Genomic DNA, 19,567 nt, shown 5'->3' with positions numbered 1-19,567 from the left:
TGATTTTTTATTTTTAATTCTGTTTATGTGATGTATCACATTTATTGACATGTGTTTGTTAAAGCATCCCTGGTATGAAACCCACTCGATCATGGAGGGATTATCTTGTTGATATGCTGTTCGATTTAGTTAGCTAGTATTTCGTGGAGGTTTTTTGCATCTATGTTCATCAGGGATATTGGTCTTTAGTTTTCTTTTTTTGTTATGTCTTTTCCTGGTTTGGGTATTAGGGTGATACTGGCTTCATAGAATGATTTAGGGAGGATTCTTTCTTTCCCTCTCTTTTGGAATAGTGTCAACAGGATCGGTACCAAGTCATCTTTGTTTTGTTTTGGTTTTTTGTTTTGGTTTTTTGAGTTTTACTCTTGTCGCCCAAGCTGGAGTGCAGTGGCACGATCTCGGCTCACTGTAACCTCCACCTCCCAGGTTCAAGTGATTCTCCAGCCATAGACTCCCAAGTAGCTGGGATTACAGGCATGTGCCGCCATGCCTGGCTAATTTTTATATTTTTAGTAGAGATGGGGTTTCATCATGTTGCCCAGGCTGGTCTCGAACTGACCTCAGCTGATCCGCCCATCTTGCAAAGTCATCTTTGAATGTCTGATAGAATTCAGCTATGAATGTAAGGAAGACTTTATTTATTTATTTATTTATTTATTTATTTATTTATTATTTTTTCATTTTTTTGAGACAGAATCTCACCCTGTCGCTTAGGCTGGAGTGCAGTGGGCATGATCTCGACTCACTGCAACCTCCACCTCCCAAGTTTAAGCGATTCTCGTGCCTCAGCCTCCTGAGTAGCTGGGATTACAAGTGTATGCTACCGGGCCCGGCTAATTTTTGTATTTTTAGTAGAGACAGGGTTTTTCCATGTTGGTCAACCTGGTCTCAAATTCCTGGCCTCAAGTGATCCTGCTGCCTCAGCCTCCCAAAGTGCTGGGATTACAGGCATGAGTCACCGCGCTCGGCTGCCAAGGAAGATTTTAAATGGCGTTATTCTTCAGGCTTTATTCCTAGGTAATCTAGGAGAGCTGCCTGGAAGAGGAAGACTGTTGAAGGTGACTGAGGAGTAGAATGACCTGGAGAAAGGGGTTTGAGCTTGCCCTGCTGAGCTGGCCATACCTTGATGAGGAAGAGGAGGTGAGAATACAGCGTCAGGGTCAGGACATCAAGGCCACAGTCAGCAGTGCCTAGGGGTCACCAGGTGTTAGCGTTATAATTAGCAGTAAGGAAAGCTGGAGGTGGAAGTTACCCCCGGGGAACAGGAGATTGGAAACTTTTAAGTACCTGGGGTGGGCCGGGCGCGGTGGCTCACGCCTGTAATCCCAGCACTTTGGGAGGCCGAGGCGGGCGGATCACAAGGTCAGGAGATCGAGACCACGGTGAAACCCCGTCTCTACTAAAAATACAAAAAATTAGCTGGGCGCGGTTGTGGGCGCCTGTAGTCCCAGCTACTCGGGAGGCTGAGGCAGGAGAATGGCGTGAACCCGGGAGGCGGAGCTTGCAGTGAGCCGAGATCGCGCCACTGCACTCCAGCCTGGGCGACAGAGCGAGACTCCGTCTCAAAAAAAAAAAAAAAAAAAAAAAGTACCTGGGGTGAACCAGGTGATGTCTTTTTCCTCCAACTCAACCTGGCCTATGGCAGCAGCCTGGCCACATTGGCGGGCTCGGCCTCCCCACTCTGACTGTGCCAGCCTGGGTGAGCTATAGTTAACAGTTATAAGCAATGAACATTTACAAATTTTATTTTATTTTATTGAGTCAGGGTCTTACTCTGTTGCCCAGGCTGGAGTAGCATGGCTTGATCCAGTGAACATTTTATGTACATTATTTATCTTCTCTGCAAGCATTTATGGAAAAATTTAATATTCCCCGCCTATTAAAAAAAAAAAAATTTTTAGGCCGGGCGCAGTGGCTCACACGTGTAATCCCAGCACTTTGGGAGGCCAAGGCGGGCAGATGACGAGGTCAGGAGATCGAGACCATCCTGGCTAACATGGTGAAACCCTGTCTCTACTACAAATACCAAAAATATATATATATATTAGCTGGGTGTGGTGGCGGGTGCCTGTAGTTCCCAGATACTCGGGAGGCTGAGGGAGGATAATGGCGTGAACCTGGGAGGCAGAGCTTGCAGTGAGCCGAGATTGCGCCACTGCACTCCAGCCTGGGTGACAGAGCAAAAGACTCTGTCTCAAAAAAAAAAAAAAGAAAAAAAAATTTAATTTTTGAGACAGAGTTTTGCTCTCGTTGCCCAGGCTGGAGTACAATGGCACGATCTCACGATCTCAGCTCACTGCAACCTCTGCCTCCCGGGTTCAAGCGATTCTCCTGCCTCAGCCTCCTGAGTAGCTGGGATCACAAGCATGCGCCACCATGCCCAGCTAATTTTTGTAGTTTTAGTAGAAATGGGGTTTTACTGTGTTTCCCAGGCTAGTCTTGAACGCCTGACCTCAGGTGATCTGCCCATCTCAGCCTCCCCAAGTGCTGGGATTACAGGTGTGAGCCACTGTGCCAGGCTAAGAAAAAATTTAAATTTTGTTTTAGAGACAGGGTCTTGCTCTTTTGCCCAGGCTGGAGTGCAATGGTGTGATCACAGCTCATTGCAGCCTTGCCTTGACCTCCTGGGCTTAAACAATCGTCCTGTCCCAGCCTCTAGAGTAGCTGGGACTACAGGCATGTGACACCGTTTTTTTTAAAACAAATACAGAAAATACCTAAGGCCTAAGATCTCACAGTGACCAGGTCAGAGTAAGAACCCAGGTGTGCCTACTTTCAAAACACACATTCCTAAGTATACCTACCTTGAACCCCAGTAGCTTGGGAGTCAGGAGACTTGGGATCTGGGCCTCCTTTTTGACTCTGTGACTATGTGTGAACTATTTGCTTATTTAACAAACTTCTTCTTTTTTTTCCCTGAAGCGGAGTCTTGCTCTGTCACCCAGGCTGGAGTGCAATGACACGATACAGTGAAACTCTGTCTTTTGAAACTCTGTCTCAAAAAAAACAAAAACCAACAAAACAACAACAAAAGAAATATCTCCATTTTTAAACATGGGGTGGTGTGAAGTAATTGGCCCCTGATCCCAACTATGAGGTCCTTGAAGGGAGAGGCTATCCTCACTTCATCTCAGCAGCCACAGGGCCATTCCTGATCCTGGCCCGGTGCAGGGAGTTCACTGATGTCAGTGAAGGAAGCCAGGGTCCGATTGGGTTGTGGGCATCTGTGAGGTGCCCCGTGTCGAGTTCTGAGACCTCTGTGTTTATTCCTGCCAAAGTCGCAGAGGTGGAGGCAGATGTGGGTGGGGCCTTTGGATTCTGAGTCCTGAGCATCTTGGTTGTGGGTGAGACTCCACGTGCCCCCGCTGCCCTTCTTGGACCCCCTCAGGTCCCAGAGAATGTGCTGCTTTGTGGATCACTGGCTTCCCATCCATGACCGCATCTGTCCCTGGTTGCTTGGCCTGAATAGCCTCTGTTTATTGCCTTCATATTGTCAATGACTCTGGCTGGAAGCTGGAGGCAGATGCCAGCGTCCCCAGCCCAGGCAGCAGCCCGGGAACACTGGCTCTCATGCTTCCTGGGCTGTCAAGAGGCCATCAGGGGCGGTACGGATGGGCCCACGAACGCTGTTATTTCCACGCCTCCTTCCCGAGGGAGGCGTGTGGGTAATGAAGCAGATGTGAGCAGAGCTGGGGGAGGGACGTGGTGGTGGCTAATCCAGGGGTGGCTGCCTGACCCACCCTTGAGGCCCTGCTGGGAAGGGGAGTGGGTAGAAGCTTCTAGAATCCCTTGAGCGTCTGGGCGTGCAGATCCCCTGCCCCCTCCTTGCAGCAGCAGCCTCTTCTGTGTTCCTCTTTGCTCACGCATCAGGGCAACAGATGTAAGTCAGGTGTGTCGGCCTCTGCACCTGCCAGGAGAATAGGGAGAGTCCAGGGCTGGTAAAGATGGATGCACGTGGGCACCATCCTCTACCAGAGCCCTCATGATCGACTGAGACGACCACAGATACCAATGCCAGTTGCTTATATGGGTTCAGGACTTGCTCAGCAAGTTCCCCAGAAGGGAGGGGAGTGGAGGGAACAGGCTGGAATCCCAGCCCCTGGACTTGGGCTTTCTGCAGAGAGGGAGGTGGACTTGTGAGGCCGTGTAAGACGCACCTGCATCTTATATGCACCATCCTCGTTGCCTGTACAACTAGGAAATGTTGCCAGGATAATGGGGCTGACAACAGTAACAACATTCAATAGCATGGTTCCACTTGGTGGAACATGGAAATGTTGAGGTCAGCCTGCAGGCAGCAGAGGCAGGAGACTGAAGTGGATGTGGAGATAGAGGGCTCTTTCAGGGCGGCAGCCATGCTCCTGTGCAGAGGAGGGTGAAGGCGGTGGGGTGGGAAGCTGGGGAGCTCGACAGCCACTTGCAACTGCACACCTGGTCAGCACAGCAGCTGTCTTTCATGGCCCACGCCAGAGGCTCTGGAAGCCAGGCACAGAATGAGGTTCCCTAAAGCAAAGCCCTCGTGCTTTTACTGGGCAGCACTGGGCTCCTGGTGACGAGCTTTGCCTTGCTCTCCCCTGAGGATGGCCAGCTCTGTTCCATGCGTTGCCCTGGTGGGGAGAGCCAGCGGCTGAGTGTCCATTGCAGATGCCAGCAGTGGCCTCACAGTCTGTGCTGTCTTCCAGGCGGTAGTGTTGCTCCCAGCAGCGGTGACCACCCATGACTCAGGGCTGGCGTGTTTCATTGGGGGAAAGAGACTGGAACCGCTCGGGCTTGGGGGGCAGGGGCAGTTGCTGTAATTTTCCTCAGAGCAAAAGAATAAAGTGCATGGCCGGGAGAGGAGGGGACAGCGGCCTCCAGGGCCAGGCCCTTCAGGGTGCAGGGTCTTGGGGTGCCGCCACCCTTCCCTCTCCTGCACCCTTCCCCCAGCCGACCCTTCTCTGTCCTTCACTGTGAGTTGCTCCGCCTCTGTCCGCCCTTGTCCTTATTTCTCTCTGCATTTCTCCTTTTGCCTCCCCTCTGTATTTCCCTGCCTGTCCCCTGGGACTCACAGGCCTGTGCGGAGCCATTAATGCAGCGGCAGCTGTACAGCGTGGTGGCTAAAAACGGAGCTGCTGTCGCTTGCCAGCTGTGATTCGTTCAGCAAGTGACTTTCCCCTTTGTGCCCTCAGTTTCAGCATCTGTGAATTGGGGTTGATTCTCCTCCTGCCCATCCCCTAGCCCCACGCTGTGTGACCCGGCAGCCAGGAGCCACACACATGTCACCTGAGTACTTGCAGTATGACCACTGTGAATTGCAATGCGTTAGCTCTGTGTCCCAGTGAATGAGGGGCTTTCTCCCAGCCTTCATGGACCATGCGGAGCCTGACTTCCCAGGCTCAAAATCCTGATAGGTGACTTCATTTTTCTGTGCCTCACTTTCCTCATCCGTAATTTTTGTTGTTGTTTTTGACTCTGTCCCCTAGGCTGGAGTACAGTGACACGATCTTGGCTCACTGCAACCTCCACCTCCCGGGTTCAAGGAATTCTCATGCCTCCATCTCCCAAGTAGCTGGGATGATAGGCATGTGCCACCACGCCTGGCTAATTTTTGTATTTTTAGTAGACACGGGTTTCGCCATATTGGCCAGGCTGGTCTCGAACTCCTGACCTCAGGTGATCCTTCTGCCTCGACCTTCCAAAGTGCTGGGATTATAGGCGTAAGCCACCGTGCCTGGCCCTCATCTGTAAATTGAGGTTGAACATAGTATACACTTTTTAGGGATTTCATGAGAATTAATGAGTTAAGGCCCAGAAAGCCCTTAGACCACTGTGCCTGGCACAAGGTGGGCCCTCTATTGTCCTTTTTTCTTTTTTTTTCTCTTTGAGATGGTCTTGCTCTCTTACCCAGACTGGAGTGCAGGGGCATTATCACAGCTCACTGAAGCCTCAAACTCTGGAGCTCAGGTGATCCTCCCACCGCAGCCTCCTGAGTAGCTGGGACAACAGGTGTGCACCACCATGCCCCGCTATTTATTTATTTTTTTAGAGATGAGGTCTTACTATATTGCCCGGGCTGATCTCAAACTCCTGAGCTCAAGGTCTTCGCACCTCAGCCTCACAAGTGCTGGGATCACAGAGGTGCACCACTACCTGCCTCCATTTCCCTTGTGATGGTGACTGTGTCTGGCTCCAGGCTGGGAGCCTGAAGAGATGGAAACCTGCAGCTCCCAGCTGTGAGAAGCGGCAGGAGAGACTTACCAGCAGCCAGCAGCCCGTGGGGCAGAGTTGACGGCAGAGCTGAGGGGGGCATGCAGGCATTGTGTGACCAAGGAGACTGTGTGGAAAGGGGCCTGGGTGGAGTGTGATGACAAGAAGATGGACTTGGGCGGAGGAAAGTGCTTGGGTCCTGCAGCTCTGGCAAGACGTCAGTCCTTCGTCGTGGTTCCAAGCATCCTTTGTGACCCCTGTGGGATGGTGGGGAAAGGCTCTGGACGTGTGTGCCACCTGGGAGGGGAGGCAGGACTCCCTGGCCCGCGTGTAGGTGGGGAAAGGGCCTGCCTCTCTGCTGGCCATTGCAGCCAGGTCCCCGGAGGAAGCTTTTGTCATCACAGTCCTCAAGAAGTGGGGGCTGATCTGCAGCTTCCCGGCTCCTGACTTGAGCCGGGCAGTGGCTGCTCAGGGCTGCAAGTGTGAGTCTTCTCGGCGACCCAGGCCTGGGTGTTCTGCAGCAGGCATCGCTGGGCACCGCTGCTCCAGGCCCTGGCTGCTCTTCTCCACTCCCTGCGCTCTCCTGCACGCTCGCTCTCCCTCCCTGCAGCCTTGTGAGGTGTGGGAGCCCACAGGGGCCAGCGACTCATCCTCTCCTTGCCCTTCCCACCCCAGGTTGGATCCATGCCGTCTACACCCCTGTAGACTCTTTGGTATTCGGCGGAAACATCCTGCACAGCTTTAACGTGCCCATGCAGCTGCGGATCTACGAGATTGAGGACAGGACGCGGGTAAGAAGGTTCCCTTCTCTCCTCGTGTGCGCGCCCGGCCCCTGAGCTCTGCCGGTGCTCCGTGTGTGGGACAGGTCATGCTGAAGTCCTCCACAGTTGCCCCTCTCCCTCCCGCTTCCTGCCTCAAGCTGGCCTCAGTTCTGGTTCTGCAGGGCGGGGGGCAGGGGAATGCCCGCAGGAGCTCCACCCGGAGGCCCTGGAGTTTCTGTTCACCTCCAGGTTGGGGGCAGCCAAAACCCCCTTGGGGAAGAGGAAGTACCTCTGAGAAAGCACCGTGAGATTTCAGGGACCCTGCCTCTTCCTCCTTCTCACATGGAGAAAGTGGTGCGAGGGATTGGGAGATTTGGTCACTGTTATTTGGAGGATGGGTGTGGATCTTGGAAGGGCCTGGCCTGGTCCGAGGTCAGGTCTTGGCTATGTGTTTTCCCCAGGGACCCCAGATCTGACTGGGGAGAGACCCTGAGGAAGCCAGTGTCTGAGTCCCCCTGGGTACTGTCTCTGAGCTAGTCTCCATATGTGCTGGGGACGTCCCTAGTTCCCTGGGGCTGAGGCTTTTCTTTGCCCTTGATGGGGACGGTGCTAGTTTCCCACACATCAAGTTTCCTTTACTCACCCCACGTCCTAGGACCAAGGGCGGAGGCTCAGGTAACTGATGTATGTCCTTTGCTCCATGAGTGTCCCTGAAAAGGACAAGTGGCCCGACCTTGCCACCGCCTTTCTCATGCTAGGACTTGATCACGTGTCCCCAGGCACGTAAGACAAGTCCCAAACTGGGTAAAAAACTGAAGACTTGGGGCCGGGCTCACGCCTGTAATCACAGCACTTTGGGAGGCCGAGGTGGGTGGATCACTTGAGGTCAGGAGTTCGAGACCAGCGTGGCCAACATGATGAAACCCTGTCTTTACCAAAAATACCAAAAAACCAGGCGTGGTGGTGCGAGCCTGTAGTCCCAGCCACTTGGGAGGCTGTGGTGGGAGGGTGGTTTGAGCCTGGGAGGTGGAGGTTGCAGTGAACTGAGATCGCGCCACTGCACTCCATCCTGGGCAACAGAGCCAGACCTGTCTCATACATAAAACAAAACAGAACAAAAAAAACCCTGGAGACTTGGGGCAAAAAAGGCCCATTTTTCATTCTACTAGTTCCTGTTTTTTCAACATAGCTATTCAAATATTCATTTTCTTTTATTTAAATTGAGAGATAATTCATATACCCTAAAGTTTACCATTCAAAGTATACAATTCAGTGGTTTTTAGTGTCTTTACAAGGTTGTGTCATCATCACCACTAATTCCAGAACATTTTCTTCACTCCGAAAAGAAACCTTGTACCCACAAGCAGTCACTTCCTGTTTCTCCCCGCCTTTCCCCTGGCTAGCCCTAATCTCTTTTCTATCTCTGTGGATTTGCCTATTCTGGACATTCGATGTAAATGGAGTCATTCAATATGTGGCCTTTTGTGTCTGGTTTCTTTCACGTAGCATAATGATTTCCAGGTTCATCCACATTGTAGCATGTGCCAGAGCTTCATTCCTTTTCATGGCTGAATAATATTCCATTCTGTAGCCAGACCACACCATTTCTTCTTGGGATTTGCCTCTGAGATGACTTTTTGCCCTGGTGAGGTGTTGCTCTGCGTAGATCTAAGGAGAGTTCTCACAAGGGCACCTGCTCTGTACTGAGCCCCTGTCTCTGCTGGTCTTGTTTTCAGGCCTTGGTTTGCACAAAATCACATACATGAGCAAAGTATTAGCTACTGCCTTTGTATCCGAACATTGAACAGTCTCGGCATTGCGGGCCCTTGTCTGGGGGTTTCCTGGAGACCACTCGGAGCTGTGTTTGGTGGTCAGATGTTGCGAGGCGTGTGTACCTCTTCAGATTGATGCGTGACGCCTAGATCTGCAGAGACCTGTGTCTGGACTGGGGCCCTGTGGGAGGCCCTCGTTTTGTGGACTTTCTCCCGTCTCCTCTGTGGCCTGCCATCCCCGTCCCACCTGGGGAAGGCCAGCCCCCACCCTGGTCTGGAGGAGCCGCCCCGTGGCGTTCAGGAGAAGAAAGGCACTGTTTGGACACAAGCGGCCATCTCACAGTCTGGGTCAATGCTGTCTGGGGCTCCGGCCAACTGTTCTTTGGCCTGTCCTGGAGTACAGGCCAGTTTGTGCACGAGCAGATGTGTGGAATAGAGACGGAGAAATCTAGTAGAAGTCAGGTCCACGACTTTCCAGGCAATTCCTGAAAGCTGGAGTCAGGCTGGGATTTCTAAAGGCTGTGGCAACTTGCTGGACAACCACCCCATCCCCCTGGGAATTCAATTGTAAAGTCAGTGGATTTGGGCCCCATGGTTCCCTTAGGAGCCCAGCTCCCCTCCCCCACCCATGACGATTGGCAGGGAGCTGGCCGGACCCCGAGTGTCACACTGAGCTTATGTGGAATATCACATCCTCATCGAGAATGGCAGGTCCGCTCCCCCACCAGTGCCTACTGTCCCTTCCCTTGAGTGGGCACCCCATCTGGTTTCAGTGAAGCAGGCTGGCAGCGGGGGGCTCAGGGCAGACTGGGCTGGGAACAGCGGCAGGCTGTTTAATCTGCTTTGATTTCTAATCTTGGGAGAGGGGCTTGGCTACTAGGCCCAATTGTTTATGCCTTAGGAGCCAGGGCAGACAAAAGGCACGGGGGAGGGAGTTCTGGAACCAGATAAGATGCCAGGGCTCCTTGTCAGCTCACTACAGCTTCATTCTTTATAGCCCTGAGAGCTTTCTTAAGAATGTTATGGCCATTTAAAAATAGTGTTTTAAAGGCTGGGCATGGTGGCTTACACCTGTAATCGCAGCAGTTTTGGGAGGCTGAGGTGGGGGGATTACCTGAGGTCAGGAGTTCGAGATCAACCTGGCCAACACAGTGAAACCCCGTCTCTACTAAAAATACAAAAATTAGCCGGGCTTGGTGGTGCATGCCTGTAATCGCAGTTACGTGGGAGGCTGAGGCAGGAGAATCGCTTGAACCCATGAGGCAAAGGTTGCAGTGAGCTGAGATTGCACCACTACACTCCAGCCTGGGCAACAAGAGCAAAACTCCATCTCAAAAAAAAAAAAAAAAAAAAAAAAAAAAAAAGGTGTTTTAAGAGTCCTAAAACATGGCTTTGCCTGGAAACCAAATGCAGGAGGTGGGAAAGAAGGAACCATCCGTCTCCAAGCTCCGTGGTGTGGCTTTGTCTTAGAAAAAGAATTTGCCTGGCCGGGCGCCGGTGGCTCACGCCTGTAATCCCAGCACTTTGGGAGGCCAAGGCAGGCGGATGATCTGAGGTCAGGAGTTCAAGACCGGCCTGGCCAACGTGGTGAAACCTCATCTTTACTGAAGAAATACAAAAATTAGCCAGGCGTGGTGGTGCACGCCTATAGTCCCAGCTAATCGGTAGGTTGAGGCAGAATTGCTTGAACCCAGGAGGCGGAGGTTGCAGTGCGCTTAGATTGAGCCATTGCACTCCAACCTGGGCAACAGAGTGAGACTCCATCTCAGAAAAAAAAAAAGAAAAAAAAAAAGAATTTGCCTTTGTGGGCCAAGGTGGGGACCCCTATCTAAACTAGGGAGCTCCAGGGTTCTCTAGGAAGCTGTGTCTTACCCTCACCATTTAAATTTTTCTGGCAAGATGGTAGGTGACCCCATCCTGCAGTGTCACTGCCCACGAGGCGGCACAAACAGATACAAGCATTTGGGGACTAGTGGATTTCCATTCCCCAGCCTTTGTAGGTGAAATCTTCCCTTCCCCTTATCCTGAAGCTGTGAAGAGTGATGGAAGAGTGACAGTAGCGAGTGGATATGTTGTGCGTTTGGTACCTAAAACATCTCGATAATCACTACATTCTTTTAACTTCAGTGAGGTTGATAAGGAATAGATATGGTCCAAATAATCATTAAACTGCCATCTCTCTTATATTTATCTTTTATTTATCTCCCCCCCACCCCCACCCCTGCCCAATAGCTCTAGTGAAAGCATCCTTCCCAGAAAAGGTAATGCCGACACACCCCATTCCCTCACAGCCAGGGAATCTATTTGGAAATTGCAAATAATTTACCTTCCCTCTCCCCTTCCCCCTATCATTGGACTTTTTTTTTTTTTCCCATTGATTTTTTTTTTTTTTTTTTTTTCCAGGAGAAAAACAAATTGTAGGACACTTCCACCCACTCTCACATTTTGACTTTTTCAAGTCCTTGAGACCTGGGAGTTCTAGATACACCCGAGAAACTTTCATTGTCATCTCCTGAGGTCACTCAGCTTGAAGATGACTTAGGCCTCTGAGGAAGGGCTGAGGTGGCACCTGAGGTCCTCTGGTAGACGGATGACCTGCAGGCTGGGAGCATTGCATGCCTTGTGACTGCCTTGCCTTTTGTTTTGGACTGACGTTGGTTAACTCAATTTGGTGAGGCTCCGAGTCTGTCAACAAATAATGTTGAGCAACCGTATGTTTAATGTCCCCAGGCATGTGGCTGAAACCTTTTGAAGGCGAAGGGTGGAAGGCGACAACCTGTTTGTAAGTCAATTCTTTGCAAATTTTTGTTTCCCACAGTCCTCTCTTGGAAAAAAAAAATAAAATGAAAAAATAAATTTGAATTCCTTCATCAGCATTTGTTTTCACCCAGCTGGTTTCCCTTGGGTTCAGCAACAAAGAAGGGAGACTTATCTTTCCCTCCTGAAATGCAGCCCCCCAATTTTTTGCCCCTGATTTAGAAAGATTCCCAGGTGGTCGTGGTGTCTGAGTAGAGTAACTTGGACAGTGTCAAAAAGATTTGAAAAGTCAAAGCCGACTTCAGAGATTTACCAATCAAGTCTCATGTTAGGAAATGTGGATGGCGGTCTGTCTGTCCTCAGCCTGCTTTTTAGGTATTGGTAATTTCTTCCAAAATCTTTTGTCCCTTTCTTTTGAATAGAGGTGGGGCTGAGGTCCCCTAAACCCTTCTTCATAGGAAATCAAGGTTTGCTTCATGCCTAGGAGGCCCTCTGTTTTACACTCCAGAGGGCACTGATCTAGTAACTATGAGAAAAGATGACTACTCTCCCAGCACTGAAACTGGGGATCTCAGGAAAGGAGCTGGAGCCAAGGAAACCGCTAGGTGATAGTCCCCACTCCGTGCATCCCCCCGGGGGCTGAAGAGCATGCGGTGGCCATGATCTCATTGCAAAGCATTCCATCCATCAGAGGCAGGCAGAGCCCAGCACCCAGTGTGCAGGCGGAGAGAGGAGGCCCCGCAGTGGGAGGAGGCCTTGAGGCCAGGAGCTGAGTGAGAGCCAGGACTCTCAGAGACACTTGGTTTGGGCCTTTTCCAGATGCGCACTTTGAGAAATGTAGGAAAATAGCATTTTAGGGCAAAAGGAGAACCGAGGTCGGCTTCTAGTTGTCTTTGTCCCAGATGGGGAATGTCACCTGTTTATCGTCAGCAGAGAGCAGGGCAGTGGGGGTGGGTGAGTGTGATTCGGGGAGGGGGAGAGAGTGTGAGTAGGAGGCTGGGGAGTGTGATTGGGGGGTGGGGAGTGTGATTAGGGGGTGGGGAGTGTAATTAGAGGGGATGGGGAGTGTGATTAGAGGGGGTGGGGAGTTTGATGGGGGGATGGCGAGTGTGATTGGGGGATGGGGAGTGTGATTTGGGGTGGGGAGTGTGATTGGGGGGTGGGGAGTGTGATTGGGGGGTGGGGAGTGTAAGTAGAGGGGGTGGGGAGTGTGATTGGGAGATGGGGAGTGTGATTGGGGGTGGGGAGTGTGATTGGGGGGTGGGGAGTGTAAGTAGAGGGGGTGGGGAGTGTGATTAGGGAGGTGGGGAGTGTGGTTGGAGGGTAGAGAGTGTGATTAGGGGGTGGCAGAGTGGTTGGGGGTGGGGAGTGTGATTGGGGAGTGAGGAGTGTATTGGGGAGTGGGAAGTGTGATTAGAGGGGTTGGAGAGTGATTACAGGGGGTGGGGAGTGTGAATAGGAGGGTGGGGAGTGTGATTTGGGGTGGGCAGTATGATTAGAGGGAGTGGGGAGTGTGATTAGGGGTGGGGAGTGTGATTGGGAGATGGGGAGTGTGATTTGGGGGTGGGGACTGTGTTTAGAGGGGGTGAGGAGTGTGATTGGGGGTGGGGAGTATGATTGGGGGGTGGGGAGTGTGATTGGGGGTGGGGAGTGTGATTAGAGGGGATGAGGAGTGTGAATAGGAGGGTGGGGGTGTGATTAGGGAGTGGGGAGTGTGATTAGGGGGTGGGGAGTGTGATTGGGGGTGGGGAGTGTGGGTGGGAAGTGTGATTGGGGGTAGGGAGTGTGATTAGGGGGTGGGGAGTGTGGGAGGTGGGGAGTGTGATTGGGAGATGTGGAGTGTGATTGGGGGGTGGGGACTGTGATTAGAGGGGGTGAGGAGTGTGATTGGGGGTGGGGAGTATGATTGGGGGGTGGGGAGTGTGACTAGAGGAATGGGGAGTATGAATAGGAGGATGGGAAGTGTGATTAGGGAGTGAGGAGTGTGATTGGGTGTGGAGTGTGATTGGGGTTGGGGAGTGTGATTGGGGGATGGGGAGTGTGATTGGGGGATGGGGAGTGTGATTAGGGGAATGGGGAGTGTGATGGGGGTGGGGAGTGTGATTGGGTGGGGAGTGTGAATAGGAGGGTGGGGAGTGTGATTAGAGGGGTTGGAGAGTGTGATTGGGGGGTGGGGAGTTTGATGGGGTGGGGAGTGTGATTGGGTGGGGAGTGTGATTAGAGGGGATGGGGAGTGTGAATAGGAATGTGGGGAGTATGATTAGGGAGTGGGGACTGTGATTAGAGGGGTGAAGAGTGTGATTGGGGTGGGGAGTGTGATTGGGGAGTGGGGAGTTTGATGGGGTGGGGAGTGTGATTGGGAGTAGGGAGTGTGATTGGGGGTGGGGAGTGTGATTAGAGGGGATGGGGAGTGTGAATAGGAAGGTGGGGAGTGTGATTGGGGGTGGGGACTGTGATTAGAGGGGGTGGGGAGTGTGATTGGGGGTGGGGAGTGTGAATAGGGGTTGGGGAGTGTAATTAGGGGTTGGGAAGTATGATTTGGGGACAGTGGGAGAGTGTGATTAGGGGGTTGGGGAGTGTGATTAGAGAGGGTGGAGAGTGTGATTGGGGGTTAGGAGAGTGTGAATGAGGGGATGGGAGAGTGAGATTAGGGGAGTGAAGATATTAGGGGCAGGGCAATGTGACTAGAAGGTGGGAGACGGTTATTGTTCACCATCCAACTCCCTGAGTTTGCATAAGATCAGGGAGGGAAGGACGGCTCTCTAGCTCTCCCCCTTGACAAGAGAGCCAGGGAGCAAGGTGTGAGTGTGGGCGTGTGAGACCGTCGTGTGGCCTCTGCAGGAGAGGCCCCGTATGGGTGCCAGGGACCTCGTTCCATGCTTGTGTTGGGGCCATCAGTGACGTTACTTCCTTCCCATCTTTCAGTGACATCTCACCTGTACGGACCCTGAACTGCCCCCTGTGGAATCTCCCGGGGCTCAGGCCTTTTGACAGTTCTAGTACACAAAGCTGTCTCCACCTTTACTTCCTCTTCTATGATAAACAACCAGCCAGCAACATGGTAAACCCCATCTCTGCAAAAAATACAAAAAACCCCAGCCAAGCGTGGTGGTGCGTGCCTGCAGTCCCAGCTACTCACAGGGCTGAGGCAGGAGGGTCGCTTGAGCCCAGGAGGTCGAGGCTGAGTGAGCCATGATCGTGCCACTGCACTCCAGCCTGGGTGACAGAGTGAGACCTTCGCTATTTTTATAAAAGGGAGGTGAGACAAAAGGAATCTCCTGCTCCAGACCTGATGTGTCTCCCTCAGCTCAGCATCGCGATGGTCTCAGGTCATACCTGGGTCCTGTGTCTGAGGGAGCCCTTGTGGCCCTGCAGGCTGGGCAGTGCCAGGTGGGTGTGGGGAGGAGCAGGAGGTGGACCCCTGCAAGGCCCCACCCCTGGAGGTAGGTGAGGCCACACCCCCTCACTCTCATTGGTCCACTGGCCTGGCCTCCCTCCCAAAGAGCAGGAGGAGGCTCCATAACCTGTCTGCAAATGGGTAAGGCTTGGGAGTTGATTTCTGGTTTTTAAGCGGGAGGGAGGAACAGCAGAATCTGTGCAGGAATTTTCAGAAACAAGTAGGAACCTATGTCTGTAGTAGCTAGGATCAGGCAGCGGCTCCCACCTGCAGGTGCCCACACTCTCTGCAGGCAGCTCAGGGGAGAATTCTGTTTTTCTGCATCTCACAGGAGCACCAAGTGGCCCCCATCCAACCTCCGGGGCGTGCAGCTCAGGGACCTTTGAGATGAGGCGCTCATGCGGGCCTTGTCCTCCGCCTCATTTGTGCATGCTGCCGGCATCCCGCTTCCAGCTCCCCACCATTTCTTCCCCCACCATCCATGCTCTCGCTAAGACGACGACAGTGACCCTCACCCGCAGGGAGCCTGCCCCGCACTTCTCTCCCTCCTTCCCCCTGCGCCCTCTGGAAACTGACCTCTGCCTGCCTGCGTCTTTGTTTTCAGGTGCAGCCCAAATTCCGTTACCCCTTCTACTATGAGATGTGCTGGTATGTCCTGGAGAGATACGTGTACTGTGTGACCCAGCGCTCCCACCTCACTCAGGAATACCAGAGGGAGTCGATGCTTATTGGTGAGTGAACCGGAGGGAGCCCACGGCCTCGGCTGCACAGCTGGGTCAGAAATCATCTCACACTCCCTGCGATCTGGGGATTCGTTGAATCAGTGTATTGGGCAGAATCCTAGGAACCCCTCAGGGGAAGCCATTCTTGTCAGTTTCCCACCTGGAATACAGAGTCCAAGAAAATGAACTCGGATCCCCAAAAGAGTCACGTGTGTGGCCTCCAGCCCATGGCTGTGCAGATGCAGGTTGGGGCCCCCCCGGGCTTGGCTGCTAAAACAGGATCACCCCACAGAGCAGAGAATCCTTGTTCTTTTGGCTCTTACGTGGACACCAGCTGATTTTTCCTCTTGCACCGGAGGTTGGGTTTTTATCTATGTTAAGAGCAGTCCTGTGAGATGCAGCCAGTCCCCGAAAACCCAAGGCCGTCTTTGAGGCAGCAGGAGGGGTGACCAGGGCAGGTGGTGCAGGCCTGGAGGAGCAGGAGAGAGTGTTTGGAGCCGCTGCAGCGCCCTGTCCTGTTGCCAGTGCTTAAAGAGACATCATTCCCCCAACACGGCTCTGCCCTTGAATCTTGACTCACAGACGCCCGCTCTGAAGTTGCATCTGGCTGTGACTGCAAGCCCCGACCAGCAATCTAGAGGAAGAACGTGATTCCTCTCGACTATGTCTGAGCTGTTGTCATGCAGGGGTTTTCCTGGATGATGTAGAGTCTACAGCATCTCAGACAAAGCATTTTTTTTTTTTTTTTTTTTTTTTTTTTTACCAGGGGATAGAAAGATGAGACACTAGTCCATCTCCTTGAGGGTCTGCACAATTTTTCCTGCAGCCTCTAGGATTTTTAGATTCTTTTTTTCCCCCTTTACAGTAAGCCTCTTCTGTGCCTTCCCTTATGCCCCATCCCTAATGACGTTCAGGGGTTCCAGGCTGGGCCTATGATGGGGAACCAGTGTTTCCTCTGGGGCCATCACTGGGAAGTCTTTGCCTGTGAGGTCTGTCGCGAGCCTCATTCCCGCCCAATGATGTGATAATCGGGGGTTGGAAAGTCCCGAAACCTTACAACCTGCCCTTCTGGAGCTCCCAGCCTGGTAGGAGAGAAGGGAAATGATCCTGAAATAGCGTGAGAGCCGCTATGATCGCAGTAACTCCATGATCCCCCGGGGACAGAGGCTGGGAAGAGCGAGAGGCTGTCTGAGTGTCTGCAGTCCCCAGGCCAGGAAGCCGAGGGTTGGTTCTCTCACTTGGATATGTAGGACAGAAGAAGAACATTCCATTCACAGGCACAGGAGGAAATCTCAAGGTGGTGCTTGGGTAATCAGTACCCACATCTTCCTTATGTTTTCTTGCCACTGTTTTCCCTCTGACTCTCCCAGTCCATCTGCCAATGAGAAGAGACAACGTGAGGGAGACACCCCCTGCATCCAGAGCCGCTGTGTGCCACTGTCTGTGTCCGGGGTACCTGTGTCCTCCACACCACGGCCTTCTGAGAATGTTTCCTTTGCCTTCCATTTTTTAAACAGCCCTATTGGGAATAGTTCCCGTATCACACAATTCACCATTGCAAGTGTAGAATCCAGTGGTTTTCAGTCTCTTCACAGATACATGCAGCCACTGCTGCAGTCAATTTCACATTTTCATCACTGTGAAAAGAAACCTAGGGCCAGGGCCGGGCGCGGTGCCTCACGCCTGTAATCCCAGCACTTTGGGAGGCTGAGGCGTGTGGATCACTTGAGGTCAGGAGTTCGAGATCAGCCTGGCCAACATGGTGACACCTCGTCTCTACTAAAAATATGAAATTAGTCCAGTGTGGTGGCACATGCCTGTAATCCCACATACTTGGGGGGCTGAGGCAGGAGAATCGCATGAATCTGGGAGGTGGAGGTTGCAGTGTGCCGAGATCATGCCATTGCACTCCAGTCTGGCTGACAAAGTGAGACTGTCTCAAAAAAAAAAAAAAAAAAAAAATCCTAGCACTTTGGGAGGCCAAGGCGGGTGGATCCCTGAGGTTAGGAGTTCGAGACCAGCCTGACCAACATGGTGAAACCCTGTCTCTACTAAAAAACACAAAAATTAGCTGGATGTGGTGGTGCACCTGTAATCCTAGCTACTCAGAAGGCTGAGGCAGGAGAATCCCTTGAACCCAGGAGGTGGAGGTTGCAGTGAACTGAGATCACACCACTACACTCCAGCCTGGGCAACAGAGTGAGACTCTGTCTCAAAAAAAAAAAAAGAAAGAAACCCATACCCTTTAGCTGTTGTCTCTATCTCCCCTCCTCGCTCCTTCCCCAGCCCTAGGCAACTCATCTACTTTCTGTCCCTGTAGACGTCCCCTGCCCGGGACATTTCACATGAGTTGAATCATATAATAAATGCTCTCTTAGACTTGTTTTTATTTTATTTTAGTACTCTTATTATTGTTATTATTTGAGACAGGGCCTTGCTCTGTCGCCCAGGTTGGAGTGCAGTGGCGCATTCATGGCTCACTGCAGCCTCCACCTCCCGGGCTCAAGTGATCCTCCCATCTCAGCCTCCCAAGTAGCTGGGACTACAAGTGCACATCATCACACCCAGCTAATTTGTGTAGTTTTTGTAGAGATGGGGTTTCGCTACGTTTCTCAGGCTGGTCTCAAACTCCTGGGCTCAAGCAATCCACCCGCCTAGGCCCCCCAAAGTATAGGGATTACAGGTGTGAACCACTGCACCCAGGCTCGACTTATTTTTAGACATTAAAAAGTAGGCCGGGCGCGGTGGCTCAAGCCTGTAATCCCAGCATTTTGGGAGGCCGAGACGGGCGGATCATGAGGTCAGGAGATTGAGACCATCCTGGCTAACCCGGTGAAACCCCGTCTCTACTAAAAAAAAAAAATACAAAAAACTAGCCGGGCAAGGTGGCGGGCGCCTGTAGTCCCAGCTACTCGGGAGGCTGAGGCAGGAGAATGGCGTAAACCCAGGAGGCAGAGCTTGCAGTGAGCTGAGATCCGGCCACTGCACTCCAGCCTGGGTGACAGAGCGAGACTCCGTCTCAAAAAAAAAAAAAAAAAAAGTAAAGTGCCAGGTACCAGCCTGGGCAGTATAGTGAGACCTCATCTCTACAAAAAAAGCTTAAAAAAAACTGGCTGAGTGTGGTGGGCGCACCAGCAGGAGGATCACTTGAATCCGGGAGGCAGAGGTTGCAACGAGCTGAGATGGTGCCACTACAGTCCAGCCTGGGCGACTGAGCGAGACTGTCTTTATATAAATAAATAAAGTGCCAGTGTTCAGAGAGGCGAGGCAACCCCTGTGGGTGTACACAGCCGGGAAGCAGCAGGGTAGGGATCTGAACCTGCATCCAGCACGGTCTTTCCAGAGGCTGGGGGTACTGACCATTAGGATTGTCAGAGAAGCTAGATCTATGGAGTAAAGGGGACTTTTGGGGAGTGGAAGTTCCAAAGACCTTGGCAGGGAGTTAGGCGTCATCTCGGTCTTTCTTGTGACCCTTCCCCCACAGATGCCCCGAGGAAGCCCAGCATAGACGGCTTCTCTTCGGATTCCTGGCTGGAGATGGAGGAGGAGGCCTGTGATCAGCAGCCTCAGGAGGAGGAGGAGAAGGACGAGGAGGGCGAGGGCAGGGACAGGGCACCCAAACCGCCCACCGATGGCTCCGCTTCACCCACCAGCATGCCCTCCGAGGACCAGGAGGCCCTTGGGAAGAAGCCCAAAGCACCTGCCCTGCGGTTCCTCAAAAGGACTTTGTCTAACGAGTCAGAGGAGAGCGTGAAGTCCACCACGTTGCCCGTAGACTACCCCAAGACCCCCACTGGCTCTCCCGCCACGGAGGTCTCTGCTAAATGGACCCATCTCACCGAGTTTGAACTGAAGGGCCTGAAAGCTCTGGTGGAGAAACTGGAATCCCTCCCGGAGAACAAGAAGTGTGTCCCCGAGGGCATCGAGGACCCCCAGGCACTCCTGGAGGGTGTGAAGGTGGGCAGGAGTGGC

At 52.5% G+C, this 19,567-nt stretch overlaps 1 protein-coding gene across 24 annotated transcripts in view; it reads left to right on the top strand.

Moving 5' to 3' along the window:
• The window catches only part of KDM2B (lysine demethylase 2B), a 156,519-nt gene that overhangs the window by 54,173 nt on the left and 82,779 nt on the right, over positions 1-19,567 (top strand). For all 24 annotated transcript variants that reach the window (XM_077955463.1, XM_077955461.1, XM_077955467.1 and 21 more), the window contains 3 exons: positions 6,862-6,977; positions 15,478-15,604; positions 19,080-19,552. In XM_077955463.1, coding sequence (XP_077811589.1) covers positions 6,862-6,977; positions 15,478-15,604; positions 19,080-19,552 — 716 coding nt within the window. The remainder of the gene's footprint in view (positions 1-6,861; positions 6,978-15,477; positions 15,605-19,079; positions 19,553-19,567) is intronic.

Source organism: Macaca mulatta, chromosome 11 (assembly GCF_049350105.2).
Source record: "Macaca mulatta isolate MMU2019108-1 chromosome 11, T2T-MMU8v2.0, whole genome shotgun sequence".
NCBI lineage: Eukaryota > Metazoa > Chordata > Mammalia > Primates > Cercopithecidae > Macaca > Macaca mulatta.
Note: the sequence above shows the minus strand (reverse complement) of the source record. Positions and strands in the feature narration are given on the sequence as shown.